General features: G+C 42.1%; 1 protein-coding gene across 1 annotated transcript; it reads right to left on the minus strand.

Annotated features, from left to right (window-relative positions):
* Nucleotides 1–1,146: 1,146 nt before the first annotated feature.
* LOC308498171 (translationally-controlled tumor protein-like) lies at nt 1,147–1,605 on the minus strand (the record flags this gene model as incomplete). The annotated part of the gene is made up of 1 exon (XM_081049678.1): nt 1,147–1,605. Exon 1 carries the CDS (start codon nt 1,585–1,587, stop codon nt 1,147–1,149), a length of 441 nt encoding a protein of 146 aa, XP_080905804.1. The 5' UTR covers nt 1,588–1,605.
* Between the last annotated feature and the right edge of the window lie 22,011 nt (nt 1,606–23,616).

Here is a 23,616-nt window from a genome sequence, read left to right on the forward strand (position 1 = left end):
CATAAATACTATAATGATTTATAATGTTATAAATCATTATTCTTAAAAATATATGTAATAGCTTCACAATATTATTTTGAATAAATAAATCATAATTATCTAACCCATTTTTTGTTATTGGATGTTTAGAGTTGTTTATTCAGTCTACAAATATTCATCAACTTTGTACTATATGCTGGGCAGGGTTTTGGGGCCTGGAGATAGAATGGTAAAGAAAGAAGGCAAATTCTCATGAGGCTTACATTCTAGTGGGGGAAGACTGGCAATAAACAAATGTCAGGTGATAATAAGTACAAAAAAATAGGGAAAGGGGGATAGGGAATGACAAGACTGCTATTTTATACAGTATGGCTAACACAAAAAATACTGCAATGCGTAGATTTGTTCACAATACTTTTAATTTTTTTCAAATTATTTTGCCAAGATAGTATACCAGGGAAAGAATTACTGAGTGAAGAAGTGAGAATATTTTTCATATTCTTATCAAGAAATTATGTATTCTTAATTAGATTTCAAAGGGCTGTAACAACCTTTGAGGTATGATCATTGAGTATTTACACTAGTTTGTAATCTTCGCTTATTTGAATTACTTATTTTTCAAATTGCATTAGTCTCTTTTTGTTCTTTTGGTAATCTTGTCCAGAGTTAACTACTTCCACTTCCAGGTGATGAAACGTCTAAGGAATCCACTTCATATGTTGGCTGTGAGGATGATCTTTCCCTTCACTTCAACTCTGAATTGAAACTTTTGATCCTGTTTTTTATATTCCAGCCCCAGAAGTAGTTTTCACTGCAGAAGTTATCTGAAGACAGTCTTATGCTTTAGAGTAGTGGTCTACAACCAGGCTTTAGCCTCTCCTGAAACTCTACACAGGATGGATTTAAACATGCATTAAACTAAGAAGCATTCTTTCAAATGAGTTTAAATGCATTTTATTTTTAGACAACCGACAAGACATGATTTTCTTAAAAACGCCTCTGCTCCAAATCAATCAAGGTCAAAATAGCCGGAGAGCTCCAGGTAACCCCTGTCCCACCCGTCCTAGTGCTGTCGTTTAGGTGAAAAGCAGCTGCCAGTTATGATGCTGACAGGTGATGGATCCCACTGGCCCACTGTGTTAACATTTTTCCGTTAAAGAGAATCACCTATGGGGTCACACTCTCCAAACGGCAATCCAGCAGAGCAACCATGCCACCTGGATTCAGGTTTTCACCAATAAAGAACCGGCAGATTTTGAAATGAGCAAGGATGTGCTTGATTTGTTCGGCGGTCTCTGTCATAAAAGGTGCGACTCTTTCTGGTCTCTGTTCTTCGAGTTTCCTTTTCATTGATTTCGTGTCCTCTTTGATGTACTTCTTGTAGGCTTCTTTTGTGAAGCTGGTTTCCTGCAAATGACGGTTCATGACAACGTCAACACCAGCGACTACTGTACTTTCGGGACCTTCGCCCTCCAGGCCTTCAGCGGAGGCATTGCCACCAATGAGCGAGTCATCAATGTCACCCTCTGTCCTACTGACCATCTTCGCCTCCACTTCCAGGCACAGCCCATCCGCAATCTCCTGGATCTTGCAGATGTGGGAGAACATCTCATGGCTGATGAGGTCCCTGTAGAGGATCGTTGGCGGCTGGAAAAAGACGACAGAAGTGATGGCTTAGCAAGAGTGATGCAGCCAGAGCAGCACTCGTGGGGCGCCAGGGACAGGCGGAAAAGCAATTACCTATTTATTTAAACAAGCACTTAAGGACTAGGGAAATTAACTTTTATCATATTTGCTGCAAATAAGTTTTCCAGAGTCTTGATCAACTCTTAATTTTGCTCCTATGCTGCTTTCTTTTTACGTAACCACCAGTTGTCCCAACACTCCTTGCTGAATAATTTTTTCCTCATGCAGTTATATTTGTTATATATTAACATTTTAAGTATCTTAGGATCTGTTTCAATGTTATTTATCTTGTTCACTTATCTGTCAATTTTGCATTAATACCACACTATTTTAATTATTCAACTATAAGACATTGTAATATTTGGCAACTCTCCCTAATTATGTTTAGCTTTAACATATATCCTTTTGTTATTCTTTATTCTTTATTCCCCTAAATAAATTTTTACTGCTTTGATCAAATATTTATCCCAGTCTGCTCCCTACTATTTTTGTATTTTAATGCTGTTAGGAATGAGATTTCCCTTTCACCACATTTTAAATATGTTACACAGGCTAGCTATTAATTTTTGTATATTTATCCAATCCAACCATTTTATTAAACTCTTTTTATCCATTCAAAAAGCTTTTAAATGGAATTTCTTTAATTTTACAGGTATACAATTCATTTTCCCTATATTTCTAGTAGGTTTTACCCTATATTTAACACATGTTTTACATGATGTTTTCAGATTTATTACTGTTATGCTTTTATTTTGGAACATACCACTTATCAGAATAAAGTTACTCTCTTTGCTGAATGGCTTTTGCCTTGAATTTTACCTTCTTTATCTTTACTTGTGCCTAATACATCTTTGCTTTGCTTTTGTGTTTAACCTTTTCCTTTTTATTTTAGCTATGTGTGGTGGATCCTGTAGGATTGCCTGTCACTCACCTCTTGTCTTTCAAGCACTGGGTTACCATTGGTGCTACCATGTTAGCACAGAGCGACCCCCATCTCCTGGCCACAGCTGATTGGACTTGGTATGGACACCTGACCTGGGATTGGTCAATCATGGTACCCTAATAGACTGGCCACATTCTATTGGTTCGTGTAGGCACGCCTGACCTAACTTGAAGTACTACTTTAACTTGAGATTCTTTGACTTGAAGTACTACTCAGAGAAGTCCAAATTCATCCTGGTGGTTTACAACCTAAAATTTTAAAACCAGGAACTCTCTGAGGCCTTGCTTTTCAGCACATGGGGAAAACTAGGGTCCAGCAAAAGAGAGTGAAGCTCAGCCACAGAATCTCAGCAGCGATTAACGAGACAATATTTGAATGCCATCCAAGTCCTCAGTTTCTGGTGTTCCTGGGGTGCAGCTGAATGTTACGCTATAACAAATATATTTAAAATGTTAATATATAGCAAAAATATATAAAATGTTAATATATAACAAATAGAGCAGCACCTATAGTTCAATTGTACTTTGGGTTTTGTGAAATGGCTCCATCTTGGTCCAATAAATCTTCCTTTTTGCTCAGGCTAATTTGAATTGGTTTTCTGCAACTTGCCACCAAAATATTCCTAGCTAATATAATAGATATCTTTGTAACCAGCTGAGATTTACTCTTGAGGCAGGAATGCAAGCGAGATAGCTTTCTAATTTCTAGAAATAATAATTATTTTTTGATGTTATATTGATCAGCTCAGTTCTTCAGGAAATTAAGAGAGGGGAGAATACAATGCATTGTTTAGACTGTCTTGGTCCCATTCTCCTCATCTTTTATTTCGATAATGCAAGGCACCATTTCTCCCACTGGAGTGAGGTCCTAAGTTGTCCCGGTCAGCGTGGGACCATTTCCCCAAAGCACGTGTCTGAGCAGCAGAAGATTAGTTTCATGGTCTCTGGATGAAGTGAAAGGAAAAAAGAACAGATTGATACACTTTGAGAAGAACGTGCTCCCTTTTTAAAACATACCCTGCAGTGCTGTCTTCAAGGCTGTCAGCTTGTGCCTTTTGCCAGCTAAAGGTAGTTAGAGAAGGAAAAGAATCACTTCAGGGAACTGACTTTCCAAGAGGAACATTCGTCCTGTCACCTCCCAGCATTCTCAGGGAACTGATGGTCAAAGTCAGCCTCTCCTGCCATGTGACACTGAGGGGCACTGATCCTAGATGAAAAAGACCACCACATCTCCCTGACGGCTATGCTGCCAAGAAGTCCACAATCTGTACGTCTGCTTTCACGACATGCAATTACCATTTTGAGATGGTTTTTAGTCCCTTACTACCATGTTTCCCCCAAAATAAGACCTAGCCGGACAATCAGCTCTAATGTGTCCTTTGGAGCAAAAATTAATATAAGACCCGGTCTTACAGTAAAATTTTACTACATAAAATATAAGATCGGGTATAATATAATATAATATAATATAATATAATATAATATAATACCGGATCCTATAATAATTTTTGCTCCAAAAGATGCATTAGAGCTGATTGTCTGGCTAGGTGTTATTTTCGGGGAAACACAGTAGCTACTCAAGAAATCAAATAACTCCGCTGAGTGCCAGAGGCCCTGGCTCATTGACTGAACCGCTAAATCAGACTAACTGAGGTAACAAATACGCCTGAATAGTGCTTCCTTGAGAAAATGCAACTCTCAGAAGACATGACATTTACTTCTGACATGGCTGGACGTATCAACAACTAGGTATTTCTGAGACTGCTTTTGATTTGTATTGATTCAAAGAAATATGGAAAGAATTTTAACCATCCAAAAGTTTGCCCTGATTCAAACACAAACAGAAACCCAAATGGAAATTCGTAAGTAGTATGCAAATCGAGCCCAAGTCACAACCATTGAAAGCTTTTATCGCCTGACAGCAGCTTTCACACGCAGATGAAATGATTTGAGGGGTCTGGTGCCGTCATGGGTCAGGTGTCAATGTCACAAATGGCTTCCAGAAATTCTGACAATTGTTTGGCTACTGTGTTGGCAGTCTCAGCAGGACAACTAAGAAGTACAACAGCATTCGGTCCTGTCTTAGTCCTCCGTGTGGTACTTTGAAGACAAAAGTGAGTGAGGACACATAACCTACTCGTCTTGCCAACGTGACAGTTACCTACAGAACATGCAGTTTAGCTCTTTTAATCACAATGAAACAAACACCAGGAGAAAAAAAAACTCAGAAGATTCCTTTAATAACTGGGTTATAAAGTCAACAGCAAGCAGAAAATCTTGTAATGCAATGTGATATGATGCAAAAGGTATCCACAAGAGTGTGTAACAGCACAGAGAGGGAAGACATTTTCCTGAAGATTGCCAGGCCCCATGCAGATATGTTAAACAGGCTGATATTTTAATCAGTGCTTAGAACCCTAAAATGAGCCCAAAAGATATTGAGATTTTATTTTCATTCATAGACCAAATAGCAAATTTAAAATAACATGATGGCACTATCCTTTTTTTGCCAGCAAAAAACCTCTAAAGAGAAAGAAAGGGTAACTATGGTTTACCTTTGCAAGTAAGGTACTTCAGCTATAACACAAAAGAATTGGACTTTTTCCCCCCTAGCTTTACTACTTACGCGCTAGTTTACTTTCATAAATCATTCAAAATCCCTTTCCTTTGTCACGTGCACCAGATTTCAGAAACACTTCACCAACTACGAGCAATAACGTGGACCTAATCAACATAGAATGTAATCCATGAGCCACACAGTTCATTTTTCTTCTTCTGACTTTGATACCAAAAGATGTTTTATGAGTGAATGTGAAGTTCGCTCTGACTATCGCCAGCTTCCTTGATTGGCCGTTATGGACTATTTAACTATTTCTCTATACCCTGAGAGAGAAATCTCCTAAAGCGCAGCTCTGAGAGGCAGCATGGTTGAATTAGAGTGGAAAGACAGTGTCACTGGAGTCAGGAGACCAAAGCTTGGTTTCCAGGTCTGCTCTAGTTGACCTTGTTTAGTATTACTTCATCTATTGCCAACACAGGTAGACTCTGAGTGTCACTGAGGCCCAAGGGCTTACAGGTGAAGCTCAGCTGCCGATTCTCTCAGCCCTTGGATTGGCTGAGTGGCCACAAACCGACTCAATTGTATGTTCAACCCCCATATGCTTCAACTCCAATATTATCAGTTTCTAGGAGATGTACAATTTTGACTAGCACTGACATTTCTCAGTCTAGAAATACAAAGGCTGAAATAGGATCAAAGCTTTGAAAAGGCATGGTGTGAAACAGTGACGACTTGCCCTTTTCTTGGGTTTCCTGACTGTTCTTCCTCTCCTCCTATCCATTTTCCTTATAGCTAGCATAGAGATGATTCTAAACATATCCTCTTGAAATCCCACTAGTGATACCCATTGTCTATAAGGAAATGTCTAAATATGGCCTGTAATACCTAGCTTACTCAAACCTGTGTCGACTTTTCCAGGCTCATCTCTAATACTGCCACACGAAACCCAGCAGCAACGTCACGTGGCTTCTAGCTCCTTGAACGTCCCATGCTTTTTCATACCTCCAAGCCTTTGCTCAAGCTGCACTCTGTGATTACAATGCACATACCTAGTAAATTCCAACTCCTCTTTCATATATCGACTCTTCTAGGAAGCTTCCCTCACCCAGAACCCAGACCCCTGCAATCCCACCCTACTAGAGCCAACTGTTTCCTCCTTTTTGGTTCCCTGTCCACCTTGAACACATTTCTGTGATTGCACTCATTGCAATGTTATGATTTGTAGGCCTGCCTCTCCCACTAGGGAGGGACCATGCCTTAATGTGTCTTGGTAATTCTGAGGGCTGGCACTGGAGGACTGGGGTAACGTTTATTGGGCAGATGGACACCCCGACAGATGGCTGAATGGGTGAACGAATTCAAGTTAATGTGGTCTTGTTCACCAAATCTCAAAACTCTGGTACTAGAGCTTTAGGAATAAAAAGAAATACCATTTTACATATTGTACACTTGTTTGGAGCTTAGCATGTCACAATTTATCCTTTAATATTAATCTCTTGTTTCTTCCAGGAGGTCATAAATTACTAACACACATACAGGTGAGGCATGCTGTATGTAGCATGGGACTTATTCTTCTAATATACACTTGTATATTGCAAGTGTCTGATCTCTAAGACAAGTCCAGCTACTTGATGTTCTAGGGGTCCTCTTGGGAGCAGCATTATTTAATGGGTTGCCAGTTAGAACTGTGTGGAGCTTAAGATTTGCTGCGAAAGCCATAGGACTGCCATTCTTCTAATCTCTGGAGGTATTCATGTGAATTAGTAAGAACACTTCCTTATCTTTACTTCTGAACACAGAACTTGGCTGAGTAAAGTAAATAGAGGTAGAATCAAATGGCTGAGTTTCCCCTCTAATTCAAAGCATCATGTCTGAATAGAATAATGGAGTTTAATTAGGGATTTGGATTGTTTTTGTGTGTATGTGTGATTGCAAAAAAAAAAAAAGTGTTTGTTACAGCAGAGAAAAATTTCAGTGCAAAATGGGACTCTCAAATGGAGCGAGATGTATCTTTCTACTTCATTGTCTTCCTCTCAGTCCTGAAATGCAAGAACTATGGGGATTATGGTGGTCTTTTTCTACTGCTATTCTTCTCATCTAAATCAGGGGCCCAAAATTGTGAAAATGCAACTGGCTAGTGAAACAGGACTTTCTGGCACTAAATAAAGCCCCATGTGACACCCCTAAGAAAGGCGTTGGCTTTTCAGCACTCATCAGATCAGCCCTTACAATGTTATGTTTTGAGAAATATTGGACTCTTCTAAGCTTATGGAGTTTCTGCTTTCAGGAGGCATTTTTTTTTTTTAACTGCATAAGCGAAAGAGTGTCTTTTTGAGTTTGGACTTCCTAACCTTGAGAAGGAGTTGACGTGCTTCTTCACTAAGTGTGAAATGAGCAGATGGTGTTGTTTCACTCCAATTTGTTTTGCATGGACTGCGGAGAAGGCTGTGGGGGGAGGGATAAATGTAGTCTATCCCTGATTGCTAAACACAACTTAATGGCACAAAAAAGCCACTTCACTAACATTGGAGCATCTACTTCTTAATAAGAACTGTTGCTTTACTACTCCACGTCAGTCTGGAAGTTATTACCATGTTGTCCTCTTTATCCAGAAGGGATTATATTCTCACTACAGCAAAAAGCACCGTATTTGGATGGCCCAAGTCGATAATCGAAGGAGCCTACTGCGAGCCCTTTGAGGTAATAAAAGTCATCCCATACATACTTTTAAAAACAGCAGTTGCCCCCTCCAGCACATTCACCTCATTTTCAACTCCACATTCAGTTCACCAACATCCAAAGATGTCCCCAGTAAATCAAAGCAAGAAGCTTGATACTCTGATGGGAAAGTTACTGACTTCCCAATGGCCCTCAGCTAGCTCTCTGTCTGGACTGCTAGGAGGGATATAGGTCAGCAAAGTGGTTGTGAGACCTCGTCTTCCACTTCATGCTAGAGAACATTAGGACCTTCCAACCTGGCAAGCAGATGGAAACCCTAGTCCAATCTCACCCGAGGAACAGGGCTCAAGGGGCTGAGAGGGGCTATCTGCTCTGTGAGCTGTCACCATGTGCGTACTGCTTCCACCACACACTGCTCTGATACAGCTGTGACACTTTTTGTATGCCCCCACCCCATCCACTGACACAAACACATCACTAACTAATATAGACTTTGCTCTCGCTGGGTAGAGGGAAGGAATGGAGGAGAGTTAACATCCATACCGCACAGAACCGCCCCAGACCTCATTATCTGCATGAGCATGTGTTTCTCTGGTTAGCAGTTCTCCACTCCCTTCTTTCATCCATAGGGCTCTCAAGTCAGTTCCGCCCCCAAGTTTGCATAGTCCCCTCAGCGAAAACATAACAATAGTGGACCTATCACTCTCTTTGGGAGGCTAGTTTGTAGCCATCATCTATCATTATGTAAGTCTCACCGCCACCCCAAGAGATACTGAACAACATCCAATATTCTCCCCCATAGGAAATCTTGTGACAATCTCCTTCACCTCGTGTACCAGCTCTGGCCCACTCTCCAGAATTCACCCAGGCTACATCCCACTTTGCTCTGTGCCTCTCGGCAACCAAGGCTCACCTTAGCCCTCCCGGGCTTGGGTGACCTGTTTTGGACACTCTTTTTCAACCAGGCTCAGCCGTCCCCTTAGGATGAGGACCATGCACCACCCCTCTTTAGGAGAGAGACCTTGCAGCTCCCATGCTGCCTGGACACTCACTGGGAGTGGCGAGTCGGTGACACCGAATCACTGTTCTTACATGGGTCTTAACGCAGCATGTACAGAAAATTCACAAGTGTGTTCTCCTGCCACCAAACCCTTAACTGTGGCCTCAGGTACCCACTAAGGGCCGCAGAGCCTGACCATAAGCTGAGATAGCTGATCACAGCTCAGCTCTGGATGTTCTTGGTCTGTGCTCTGTCCATTCTCTGTTGACCACCTTGTCGGTTTGACAGATGCCCCTTTGGACCTGGCTGCCTTTGGAATGCCGACCCTCAGAATTAGGGCCTGGCCTCCGCCCTCGCTGTGAGGGTTGCTGCTGCTTTGAGGCTCCCATGTGTTGGCTCTGGTGGCTCTGCCCCCCACATCTGCTGGGAGGCCCCTGCCTGGGCCGCTTGGCCAGCACCTGCCACCCTCCCATCCCGCAGTCACTCAGGTGGCACAAAACAAAATCGGACTTTCTAGGGAGAGAACGATACGAACTGACGAAGTTATAATCGCTTTGCCAGGCATCTGGTATTGAACCAGACAATCTGGTATTTTAACATCTTGTCTAGTTAAAAAAAAAAAAATAAAGGACACACATATTTCTAAATAGTTATGAGGTAAAAGAACTATTTCTAAAATATACATATATGTAATGCTACACAAATGGTAAATGCAAGACATTTAAACGAGGCAGATAAATTATTTAAATCAATTTTAATGTTGCCCCCTCTTCTTTTTGAACCCCACCCCAAATACAGGTTTGATATATTTATAGAAAAAAACCTAGAAACCTAAATTATTATTGTTGAATGCTGAACCTCCTCCCATTTTAATTAAAAAACATACAGTAACTTGCTCTCTGATTTTTCAAGACAAAATATGTATGGTAGGGAGATATATAGATAGTAACACTATGTATTCTACCGACTACTTAGGAATATTTTCCAATGCTTGGTTTTCAACAGAATGCAAAATGTGGTCTCCCTGGAATGTGTCTCCTAATCTTAAGAGTACAGATGGGTTCCAAAGGACATTTAATCATGATTTTCATTCCTTTTCACTTAATAACATAGTTTTAAAGTGCTATTTGATATCTAAGAGACTCTCGTGAGTTCTTTTAATAATTTCCTCTGTTTTGAACTAAGAAGCATTTTTGCCAAAACGGGCTGGAAACTACAAAGCTTTGGGACTATATTAAACTGTACTGGTTTTTCATTTTTTTTTTTTTTGAAAGCTTGCCAGAAAATTATCTTCTCTAGTTTACAATTTTTTCCTTTTCTTCCTCACCTACCAATTGAATAAATGTTAAAAGGTCACATCTTTCTCATTCTATCACCAAAGTAAACATTTCTCCAATTATCCATAAAGGGCAGATGTTTCCAAGGAATTATTTACTGTTTATTAGCACAAAGGCAAAGGCTATCACGGAAGGCTCTGTGTCACACACATGAATTCTTAGCAATAGCATTTAAGTCTCCCTAAAGCTTAGAGAAGAAAAAAAAGAAGTCATGTCACATCGACTATATTTCTAAGATTTTGTTACTCAACTGCTGAAATGCATCTCTCTTGTGGATCTGAAGAATTACTTCTCGTCAGTATCACCTTTACAATTCATTTGTCTCACAAATGTTTATTTCCTGGCACTCTTTTGGAAGCCGGATATATAGCAGTAAACAAAATAGAAAAATCCCTGCGCTTTACAGCTGTGAGAAGAAAGTCTCAGTTTCTTTGACAGTGCCAGCTTATTAAAAGTAAATACAGTACATAAAAGATTACTAGAATGTAAAGAAAGCCAGGCTTCTGCAGTCAGACTGTCCATTTATTTCTGGGTAGTATCCTCCTGGGAGGAAGGACTGAGATGCATGCATCTCCAAACTTCTCTGCCCAGATCAGTGTTTGTTAAACCTGCCAATAATTAGTTGTAACCATGGATTGTCTAGTTCTAGACGAAGAATCCTCTGGATCCTTAGAATGATTTCTTTATGAAAATAACCAACAATTTTTCAGGCTTACCTGATTGTCCACATGCAACAACCATTTTTAAACAACTGCAGTATGAGAAAAAGTAGTTTTAGTAATTGCACTTTAATCGAGTCAAGTAAGGAAATATTCTCACTTGTCTCACCTATGTTGGTCTTTTAAGTACAATGCTATAAGAGTGGCATGCATTACAGAGTAAACTGGAACAGTGCAGGGAAGTCCCATCTACCCATATTCCCCTCTCCCTACCCCCAATTTATCTCTTGTACTCAGATGTCTGGCTGCAGGAAAAAATCCATCACTGGACTGGTTATTGCGCCGTACTGAATTGCCTTCTCTAGGTATCATTTTTAAAATACGCAGACATTTCTTGGAGGATTATCATACTTTCCTAAGAGACACTGCATCCAGAAGATTGAAAGGAACTAACACTTAAAGGGTTCAGACTGCATGCTAGGCACTTTATGTGTCACATTGGTTAATTCCTGCAATGATCTCTAAAAGTAGGTTTTTTCATCTTATTGATGAGAAATCAGGGGTCCAGAGAGGTTAAACGACAAACTCCCAGATCATACAACCCTCCATGCTGGAGCCAATAGTCAAATGTGACCTTTCTCTCCCTTGGTCTGAATTCACCTATCATACTCCTTTTTCTCTGTGGCACACAAAACCTAAGGATAGCCTTGAAAATGATGGCTGCCTGGCAAGTGGGTTGAAAGTGAGCGGAAAACAGAGAAGCGAAATGAGAGACAAAAAGGAAACATTTTGCTGACTTCCAGTTTTCTCTGAGGTCAGATTCAGCACAGGGCTACATTCCTACTGCTTTGATAAAATTCCTGATTCTCAGAAATACTGACTTGGCAGGACCGCAGAGGTCATCTAGCCCAACCCACCAGTAAAAGCTTTATTCAGTCATTAACTCGCTTTATTACTGTTGGGTGATCTGGGAAGGAGTGTCATTGACTTCACAAGTGAGAGCGTTTCTCTGAACCATAATTTTTCAATCTCATCATAGACTTGTCTAGAGAGATTTGACCATAAATATCATGAATTCTTCACATCTATGTAGCGTTTCACAGTTGTCGAAATGCCTTCACATACACTATGCCCTTTAAATTCTCATTTCTGTGACATAAGAAGGGGAGTTATTTTATAGTGGCAAGAGCCCAGACCTGGGCCAGCTAGATCTGGGTTCAGATTCCCACTCGGTGACATGCCAGTCATGTGAACTTGGGGAGAACATTTAATGTCTTTAAGCTTCCTTGGGACAGTTGCCCTTTCCTTTAAGCCCCCAAGCCCTCATCTGTAAAAAGAGGACAATAATATCTCCTTCATGAGATTGAACTTATGTAAAGTGTTTGCTTATGAAAGTGCTCAGAGTTGGTTGCTTTTCTCTTTCCCGCTCTCCTTTTTACAGCTGAGGAACTGCTGGTGAAAAGAGGTAAAGTAACTTTCCCAAGATAAAACAGCCAGTGATTGGTGAACAGAGGCCAATTGCTTTGAGTGCGATCCTAGGGCTCTTTGTACCATGCCATCCTGCTGGAAGAACGTTCTCTTCCTTCTCTGCCATTTTGCTTTGTACACACCTTCCCTTTTTACCTAACTCCTGATTTCTTTGTTGTGCAAACTCTTCTGCGTCTTTCCTCCACGCTAGGCCTTCTGTTTTTTCTGTGCTGCCCCTTGCACTGCTGTCCTCCTGCCAGTTTCTGTATAGCCCCTTGCTAATTTGCTATGTTTTATGTGCTCTTGGAAGTTTAGGACAAATGTATAGGGTGCTTTCAGCCATGTCCCTCAAATGTGAAATCTAGTTCTTGTGGAGGAGACAGAGCAGCTGCAGTGACATCAGGGCAGGTGGGCTCTGAGTCTCCTGGCTTCTGGGGCCTGAGTGTGACGTGCTGCTTTCTGGGTTTTGATGACTGCTCACATGAAACTGCAGCTTCCCCAACACTCTTCTAACAAACCGACTTAAACAGACCTACACTCAGCTTTTCACATACTCTTGTGACACACGGAACCAGCGCAACCCACTGAACCCCTCCAATAAACTGCTGCTAAAGGAGTTGACATTTTTAAAGATGTCATTCTTTGATGGCTGTACGGAAACACATGCAAGTCTTGAAAACTTTCTTTCTTCGGGTCACTTGAAATGCGCGGTCACAGAGTTGCACCAGAGTGAAAACTCAATGTGTAGGCAAGCAGATTTATGACACAGCATGTATACTTCACGTGTGTATCTATGTAGAACACATAATACAAAGATACTTGTCACTTGTTCCCTTAATAATAAATTCAAATAGTACAATTGGAATATTACGCAACCCAGAGAAAATCTAGTATCACAGATGAGAGAATTCTAGAGAGATCACTCTGCTGGCCTACCTATCTTTCTGTAAGCAGAGGAAATGTCAAAACTAATCAGATGTGAGAAGTGAAGTTCCCGTATTGAAGATCTCTATTCTGCTGTGAAGCCTATTTACATATCAACAAGTGTTTTCTTACCACCAAAACAAACAACCCCTTGGGAATTTCCACAAACAAGAAGGATCATATTTGTTTTCCTTCCCAGGGGAGGCTCTAAGGATATGACCTTAGAAAACTTGTCAAGGAACTATGTCACACGCCTGTTGGTTCTCAGGGGACTCTATTCCCTGCAGCCGTCCCCTCCTCAGGTCCTCAGGTGCTTGTCCACGTCAGCCCAACTTGTGCAAGGCTGATTTCCTCCTGGATACCTCTTGGCCACAGGACCAGGGGCGATTTCCAGAGATCTCACTTTCTGGAGGATAGAACAAAAATAAATTTAGCTATTGACAAGACTTCTACGCTTTTCTGGGTCCCCATTGGAACTCAGACTCTCAGACTCAGGCCCTCTGCTAGTCTCACGCTGCTCCCTCCTCACACGGGGCAAAGCAAGCAAAGCAAATCAAGTCAAAGGAGAGCACAGCAAAACCCAGATGAAGTGTGGAGCCCGGAGGGTGAAAGAGCCTGTTCTGCACCCTCCCTGGAGGTCCCCCAGGCTCTTAAATGTCTTAACGTGGTTGGCAGAAGTCATGTGAAAGGGCAACTGGAGTTTATCTTCCTTCCCCTGGATTCCCATCTCTCCAGAAAGATCCAAAATTTTATGGAGTAACAAAATGTCAATATTTCCTCAGTTTTAAAATATGCTTATAAACAGCATTATTGGAAAGAGGGAGAAACAAGTATGCACAAATAGCTGGCTTAACTGTCTTGTGAGCTGATTATAGAAAAAGAAATCTAATTTTATTTTTTCTGCGAGAAGGGAAAGCAAATAGGTGATATTGAGCCTTAAGAACTGGAATCTACGACCCCACCAGGGCAAGCCCGGTCTTACCAGGAGTTATTCACCTCTATCCAATACAGAAATTCCACCCAGACACTCTCCCAGGGCCTCGGTGGTCCCCAGGGCTCTAATACCCACTCTCTGTGGACCCAGCCAGTGGCTCAGTGCTGTTTTTAAAGAGTGCTTGCTTCTAGTCTGCAAGTCTATTTAAAGCCCCATTAACATGTTAGTGTTCTTTATAAACATGAATGTATATTTTCAATATTTTACCTTCTCTTGTTTCTATTTCACAGAGTGCCTCACCTCCCTGGTCAGGGCCTGGGATTTTGTCAGCTTCTGTGGGGCCCAGCCCAGCTCTGCACAGCGCATCCCAGCCCAGCCCAGCCCAGCCCAGGCGAGGTGCTCACATCAAGCCCCTTACCTACAGTCGTGGCCTTGCCACTTAGGAGCTTCCTGTTTATTAACCTGGCTCCATAATGTTTCGAACAAGACACTAGCACATCTGATCTTTGATGATGATCGATTTCCAGCAGAGTTGAAAATCCAGGGTCATAACAGACATTGTGTTCTCAGCTGGACTCTCTGTCTAGATTCCAGTACGTACAACTAGACTATGAATGATCCTAACCTTGCACTTGTTTCCCCAAAAGGGAAAACTGAATTGGGTGTGTATTAGTGTGCTAGGGCTGCCATAAGAAAATACCATAGAATGGGTGGCTGAAACAATAGGGCTTTGTTTCCTCACAGTTTTAGAGGCTAGAAGTCCAAGATCAAGGTGTCCAGGGTTGGTTTCTTCAGCAGCCTCTCTCCTTGGCTTGCAGACGCCACCCCTTGCTGTGTCCTCACATGGTGTCTCTGTGTGCACCTAAATTTCCTTTTCTTGTAAGAACACCAGTCAGATTGGATCAGGGTCCACTCTAACTGCCTCATTTTAACTTGATCACCTCTTTAAAGGGTCGATCTCCAAATAAAGTCACATTTTGAGACACTAGGGGTTAAGGTTTCAACATAGGAATTGGGTGGGGGCTGGGGACATAATGTAGCCTATAACAAGTAGGTTTGCCACCTTCTGATATGAAGTGCCCTCACTGGGCAAACTTTACGCCATGCTACCTCAGAGGTGTGTCTAGCTCATGGGTGGCTGCCTTTGGCTTGGCCTCAGTCTTTGGTGAAGCCAGTTATGGTGAGGGCACTGAGCTGGTTTCACTTAAAACATGGCATAAGCACTAGCAACTGGCACAGGAAAGAACTGGTTTGGGCCACTTTCCTTAAAAGGTAACTTCAGGTGTGGCAGATGTTCTTGGCCTCCTGTCACACTGGCTGAGAACCCATGTGGCTGCCAGCTGCTGGCAGCATTTCAGCTGCTCCCTCTCTCCTCATCCACCCAGGTCTCAGTCTCTGCAATCGGAAACCAGGACTGTGTCTTCCCTCCCCTGCCTCACCTGGGCCCTCTCCAGCTTGGAACCAGTTTCCACAGTGCTGTATCACCTGGTTTGGCTCTACTAAAATCACACACACGTGCCCTGGAAAAATGGCAGCTCTCTCTAGTTTCTTTGTAAGCCACCCTAGACTCATTCTCCACTAATGCTTCTTCATAAATCATGTCATTCTCTTGATTTCTGACTTCAGTTCAACTCCCTCACTCTGCTTTCAACTTTTCTCCCCTTAGTTTGTGAATCTCATAACTTGCTTTCCAGGTCACACTTGACTTGGCCTCCAGTACCTCTCCACCCATCTGCTCCCCTGACATAGCCCCTACCTGATCAGTCTATGACATGGACACGAGTCTGCACACAGCACCTTGAGTGACGGTGTGACAAACCTGGTTAACACAGGAAGGAGGCTTTAGCTTTTGAGGAGTGCAGTGGTGTGGCTTCTGATGCAGTTGGAAGACTTCCAACCCTACACACTTTGCAATTCTCAGGGTAACTGAGAGAGTGGTTGTATTAGTCAGGGGTCTCCAGAGAGACAGAACAGGATCTGTATCTCTATCTCTATCTCTATCTATACCGATACCGATACCTATACCTATACCTATACCTATACCTATACCTATATCTATCTATCTATATCTATAAAACAGCAGATGTACATTTGACTCTTGAACATCAAGTTGAACTGCGCAGATCCACTTACATGTGGATTTTTTTCTGTAGGTGTCCTCAGGTTTCACATCCATGATTCAACCAACTGTGGATGGAAAACAGTATTTTCCACCTGTGTCTGGAAATCCACATATGCACAGGGCTAACTAAAATTATATGTGGATTTTCTACTGTCAGCACCACTAACCCCCACATTGTTCAAGAATCGTGTGTGTGTGTGTGTGTGTGTGTGTGTGTGTGTGTGTGTGTGTTCAGAAATTGGCTCACCTGATTATGGAGGCTGAGAAGCCTCATGACCTGCCATCTGCAAGCTGGAGGCAAGGAAAGCCAGTAGTGTAAATTCAGTGCAAGTCTAAAGGCCTGAGAACCAGGGGAGCTGCAGTGTAAATCCCAGACTGTAAATCCCAGCCTGTAAATCCCAGTCCGTGGGCAGGAGGTGAGGTGAGATGTCCCAGCTCCAGCAGTGGGGCAGAATAAAAGGGGCAAATTCCTCCTTCCTCTGCCTTTGTTCTATCCAGGCCCTCCATGGACTGGATGAAGCTCACTCACGTTGGGTGGGGGGGCAATCTACTTTACTGAGTTCATCGATTCATATGCCAATCTCTACCAGAAACACCTTCACAGACACACCTAGAAATAATGTTTAATCTGGGCACCCCATGGCCAGTCAAGTTGACACATAAAATTAACCATCATACTGGCCTTCCTGGGTTTCCACCTGCCTGGGGAGGATAAGAACGTGTCATCCTCATGTGCAGCTAGATAACGCCTACATTATCTGTGTGGGCATAGATCATTTACTTGGCAATCTCCTCCCTTAGCATAACAAGAGTTAGTCAGACTAATGCTGGGGAGGGGAGACAAATGGACAAATGAGCCTCTTTCCAGAAGCACCTCTAGCCACAAATTGCTTGGCTAGTTATGACTAGGTAGAGAAGCTTGAGCCAGAAAGACCTGGACTGCTGCCATGGTAACCTGCACCTGGGCGGGCAGCTGCCTTGTCTCCAGGGGGCCCTCCTAGCCTATTCCCCTTCTGGTGCTCAGAGGACAGGGAGCACACATTCTGCCCCGAGGGAACAGAAAGCCAAGGAGTTCTCCCTCCTTTGGCTTTCAAAGAAACCATCCTGCCGGGCTCCGCCCCAGGGCACCTTCTGGTCCAAACTCTGTGGCTCCTGCTAGGGTCCTGGTGCTGTTCGAAACAACAACAACAAAAAAACATAAGTGAGCTGAGGTCCCACCTGCCAATCAGGCCAGAATGCAGCATTTGCTGAGAGCTGATACCTGTTCTTTCTCAACAATTTGGCCAACGGGCCCAGAGTCCCCAAAGCTGAATCTGTGAGGGGGGAAACCAGGCCTACAGAACCATGTTCATTCATGGAGGAAAGAGAAAAGCCATCTCCCAGAGAAACCTAGCTCTGTGGGTTTCACTGACCAGCAGAAGGCATTAAGTTTGCCTTTTAGGACCCAAAGGTCATGAGGGTATTTAAGTAGTTAGAGTGGCTCTGAGAAAACTGGAGAACCATCTGATGACATATCCCTGAGTCTTCTCAATCTGGCAGGGTGACCAAATCCTACAGCGATGTTCTCTAAAGTTGCAAAACCACCACAACTTTATCATAAATTTCCGAAGAAGTGCAGTTACACCTGGTCTTCCAAGGAGCCTAAAAATTACAATCATGTTTTTGTCTGCCAGGCATCTTTCCCTTTGGATAGATGCCCCTCCCTCACACTCTGTGGTTCTAGGGAAAGCCACAAATCATGGCTCTGCCTCTTCCTTCACAGTCCCCAACCACACCCCCACTCCCGGGTATTTGAAGCTGAAGTGGGACCACAGAGTTACTGGGCTTTCCCAAAAACCTGTCTCCCTGGAGGAAGGCAGCACCTCCCTTGTGTTACAGATGGGGAAATTGAGACTCAGAAAATTAAGTGTCTTGCCCAAGGTCCCTCACTAGTAAATGGAGAGACAGGATCTGAACCCAAGACTGTGCGACTCCAAAGCCCATGATGGTTCTGCTCAGCAAAATAGTCTCCTCGTACAACGTACGGATTTCCACTTTACTCAGTGGAGAAATTAGGCGGATTGGCTGTAGCGCTTGCCCACTCCATTCGGTGAGTCAGACTCAGAAGCACATATGAGATTCAGTGGTCTCACATTTATGTGCGGGGTAATTGTGTCTTTCATCTCCCCATCTTGCTGCAGGTCTCCTCATTAGCCCATCACTGTGTTCCTCACACATCCTCCTATTAGCCAATGAAGGTTTTTCAGTCTTTCCCGATGTACTGTCTTCAGATTTCAGGCTGCCCTCATCTTCACCTCCATTAAACAGGCACTGGCCTATGCATGTCTCGATTCTCCCGAATCTTTCTTTTCTCAGCCAATTACTGTGCCCCTGGAGTCCCCTCACGCACCCCAACTGTCTGCAAAAGTAGACTGGAAGCCAGAGTGTCCCTGTAAATACTGACACTGTTCTTGCATTTTGTCATTAGACATCATGCTTTGACCAAATAAAACCTGTCTGCTGAGGGCCCTGGAAGCTCTTCAGAAATGGTTTGTTTTCATTTGACCTGAGAGTTTCTTTCTTCCTGATGAACCAGCACTACTGCTTGGCTCTCAGTGCTCCAGCAGTAACAAGGCACCAGGAATGTCAAGCCCCAACCCGTAAACGTGCCTATTAGTCCACTGTTTTTCCAGCTGATTTCTCCTGAGTTCAATACTCTGTTCTAGGCAGTTGTTCATATTAGTATATCTTGCTGAAAGCTCACAGGGTTAAAAAAAAAAGCATGTTGCATGCTTTGGGAAAACCAAATGAAACCAAACAAACAATTCTTATTTGAAAATCATTTTTTTTTCCATAATCCTCAAAGGGAAAACTTAAATACAGTGTCAACCTCATCCAATTAGCCCAGGAGCACATATCAGGCTGTTTCTGTGAAGATAAACTCCAGAAAAGACCCGCTTGACACATCTCTCATGGGCTTGTCAAACACTTCCAGCACTGTGTAGACATTTGCTTTGGTGTACTTGGGAGCAATGGAAGGTGCACTGTAATTTAACATAACTTAAGCACAATTATTTCCTCTTTGGGGTCTGAGGGTCATGATCTGATGTGCTTGGGTTAATTCTTCCTGTCACTTCTCTGCCTCTGCTATGGACTCCATCAACTCCCCCCACCCCCTTTTAAAAAGTGCCTGCCTTTCTAGGCACTGTGGGAAGGAGACACAAGAAATAGCCAAAAAGATCCCTTTCAAGGGCCTGTCAATACCAGTAACATAAGCAGATTGTATCACTGGTGGCTGGACCCTAAAGAGAATTTCAATTCTAGCAGAAGCAGACGGAAATAGGCTTCTAAAATCCTTTCTCGCTAGATTCCAACCTGCTTGGGAGCTGGCTGCCCACTTTTGCTTGTCTCCTAGCAACCGAGCCCCTTCCTCGCAGGCACTGCTGCTGTCCACCCGGCCAGGCGTGGGAGAGTCAACCTCTCCCTGCTCTCCCCAGCACAGGGAAAGGATGTCACCCAGGGAACGGGTGTGAGCGCTTGGAGAAATTGCTAAATGGTCTGTAAATTCACGGTAAGGATGGCAATCTAAATGGGGCCACCTTTCACACATTTTTTAGGGGATCTTGGGATTGAAATTCATCCTTCTGCTTCCTTCCAATAATAGCTTGCATGCATGGAATTCTTTGTATTTTACAAAACACTTCTGCACCCGTTACCTCACACAGTTCCCCACAAGAGCCTTGAGAGAAGGCTATGGTGGGAAAAAGCCTGCAGTAATTTTGCAAGTTCACTTTTAGATGCTTTTAAAGGACCCAGGGAGAAACTCCAGGTCACTCAATTAGTAGGATTAAAAAAAAGTGGGGGAAATTCCAAACACCAGCTATTATTATTATTATTTCAGTAAATTAGGGTCTGGCCAGCTAAACTTGGCTTTGAGCTTAGGAGTCTGAGTACAACCCAAACTCCTCTTTCTCCCTCCTGCTCAACAGTTTTTGTCCCTTCCTCAGCAGCCACTATTGGGATTAAAACTGTTTGAAGTCTGTTTGTTTATAATGGCCTTCTCCTGACTGAGTTTTACCTATAACATTCTTCCCTTCTGGTGAACATAGGAAATGTAGAATAGAGAAAAAGCTAGGGTGCTCAGGCTTCCATAACAAAACGCCATGACTGGGTGGCTTAACCAGCAGAATTTGTTTTTCACAGTTCTGGGGGCTGAGAAGTCCCAGAGGAAGGTCCAGTGGGTCAGGTTCTGGTGAGACCTTTTTTTCTGGCTCGTAGACAGCTACCTTCTCACTGTGTCCTCACATGGTAGAGAGAAAGCTCTGGTGTCTCGTCCTCTTCTTATAAGGGTACCAGTTCTGTCAGATCAGGGCTCCAGCCTGATGATCTCACGTAACAAAAATCACTTCCTGGAGGGTCCCATTGCCAATACAGTCCTAGAGGTTAGGGCTTTGACATATGTACTGGGGGGAGGGGGCAGTGCTTAGCAAGCTCCTCATTCTCCTGCAGGACCGAGGGAAGAGAAGCAAAAGCTTTTTACCAACTCAAAAGACCCCACAAAGTCTCCCTTAAGTGGAAATGGAGGCCAGTCTTTAAACTGTGGATCTGGAAATTTAGCCCAGTGATAACAATCCATCTATGTTTCCTTCTCTCATTTGTGGATTGGAACCCTTTGAAAGAAGTTATTGATTCTTTGTGGTTTACAGCATCTTTATCATTTCAATAGTGTTCAAACAACTAAAATGATTGTTCTAAAAGACTAAAAACGCCATTGAAGAAGATACTCCTGCCATTTCACTCGTCACAGTGCCAGCAGTCCGTGCTCACTGAGAGATGGCGGCAGCTGGAGAAGCAGGCTGACCCTCAGAGAGCGGCAGCTGCAGCTATGGTGATGCCCTCTGCACCCCAATAGCCAGGAAAATCAGATACAGTGATCTCCCGGGAAGCGCACACTCTCTCATTCTTACCCCGTATGTTGATGTCGTCTTCTCACCATGATTCTTATTGTCAGAACAACTGGAGAAATGAGCACTCTGTTTCGCAGGAGCAATAGCGGGTTTTTCATCCTATCATGCAAGGCTCTGGATAAAGATAATGAGGCTAAACAAAGTCCTAACTTCACGGGTTCATAATCTTGAAAAGAGAAAACACAGACATACATTTTTTCAATAAATTGTTACTTTTGGAATCATTTTATTTATTTTTATTTTTCAGTTATACTTGACATTCAGTATTACTTCATATTAGTCTCAGGTGTACAGCATGGTGGTTAGACATTTATAGAATCTATGAAGGGATCACCCAATTAGTCTAGTCACCACCTGGCACTATACACAGTTATTACAATATTATTAACTATATTCCTTATGCTTCCTTATGTTTCCTTATGCTGTACTTTACATCCCCATGACTATTTTGTCACTACCAATTTGTACTTCTCAATCCCTTCACCTTTTCAATCCCGCACCTCTCCTCCCGTCTGGTAAGCATTCAGTTTGTTTTCTGTATGTGAGTGTTTCTGTTTTCTTTTATTTGTTTTGTTCTTGAGATATAAGTGAGATCATATGGCATTTATCTTTCTCTGTCTGACTTATTTCACTTAGCATAACATCCTCTAGGTCCATCCATGTTGTTGCAAATGGGAAAATTTCATTTTTTATGGCTGAGTAATATTCCATTCTATATATCTACCACATCTTCTTTATTCAATTGTCTACTGATGGGCACTTGGGTTGCTTATATCTTTTTGATGGTGGTTTGGATGTCTTTGGATAAACACCCAGAAGTGGAATTGCTGGGTCATAAAGTAGTTCTATTTTTAATTTTTAAAAGAACCTCTCAACTGTTTTCCATAGTGACTGCACCAATTTGCAAGCCCACCAACAGCACACTTTTCTCCACATCTTTGCCAACACTTGTTTTTTTATTTATTGACAATAGCAATTCTGACAGGTGTGAGATGATATCTGATAGTGATTTTAATTTGCATTTCTCTAATGATTAGTGACATTGAGCATCTTTCCATGTGTCTTGGATATCTGTATGTCCTCTTTGGAGAAATGTCTATTGCAGTCCCCTGCCCATTTTTTAATGGGATTGTTGTTTTGTTTGTTTATTAGTTTGTATTTTGGTGTTGAATTGTATGAGTTCTTCATAGATTTTGAATGTTAACCCTTTATCAGATGTACTATTGGTGAATATCTTCTCCCATTCAGTAGGTTGTCTTTTCATTTTGTTGATGTTTTCCTCTGCTGTGCAAAAACTGTTTAATTTGATGTTGTCCTACTTGTTTATTTTTTCTTTTGTTTCCCTTGTCCAAGAAGACATATCAGAAAAAAAATGTTACTAAGAGCAATATCAGAGAGTTTACCACCTATGTTTTCTTCTAGGAGTTCTATGGTTTCAGGTCTTACGTTTAAGTCTTTAATCCATTTTGAGTTTATTCATGTATATGGAGTAAGAAGGTGGTCCAGTTTCATTTTTCTTTGCATGTATCTATCCAGTTTTCCCAACATCACTTATTGAATGGACTGTCTTTACCCCATGGTATATTCTTGCCTCCTTTGTCATGGATTAAATGACCATACAGACACGGATTTTTTTCTGGGCTCTCTGTTCTGTTCTATTGATCTATGTGCCTGTTTTTATGCCAGTACCATGCTTTTTTTGATTACTATGGTCTTGTAATATAATATAATGTGATATCAGGTAGTATGATACCTCCAGCTTTTTTTTTCTTTCTCATGTTTGTCATGGCTACTTTGGGTCTTTTATGGTTCCATGTAAATTTTAGGATTATTTGTTCTAGCTCTGTAAAAATGCCATTGGCATTTTGATAGAGAGTGCTTTAAATCCATAGATTGTTTTGGTAGTATGGACATTTTAATTATGTTAATTCTTCCTATTCATGAGCATACTATATTCTTTTTCTTTGTATTGTCTTCCATTTCTTTGTATTGTCTTCAGTTTCTTTATTCAATGTCTTATAATTTTCCAAGTACAGGTCTTTTACCTCCTTGGTTAAATTTACTCTTAGGTATTTTTATTAATGCAATCACCAATGGGATTGTTTTTTTAATTTCTCTTTCTGACAGTTCACTAGTGGTATATAAATATGCAACCAATTTCTGACTATTAATTTTGTATCCGCTACTTTACTGAATTCATTGATCAGTTATAACAGCTTTTTGATGGACTCTTTGGAGTTCCTTCTGTATAGTATCATATCATCTGCAAACAATACTTCTTCTTTTCCAATTTGGATGCTTTTTGTTTCTTTTCCTTGTTTCATTGCTGTGGTGAAGACTTCCAATACCATGTTGAATAAAAGTGGAGAAAGTGGACATCC

This window comes from Rhinolophus hipposideros, assembly GCF_964194185.1.
Source record: "Rhinolophus hipposideros genome assembly, chromosome: 5".
Taxonomy (NCBI): Eukaryota; Metazoa; Chordata; class Mammalia; order Chiroptera; family Rhinolophidae; genus Rhinolophus; species Rhinolophus hipposideros.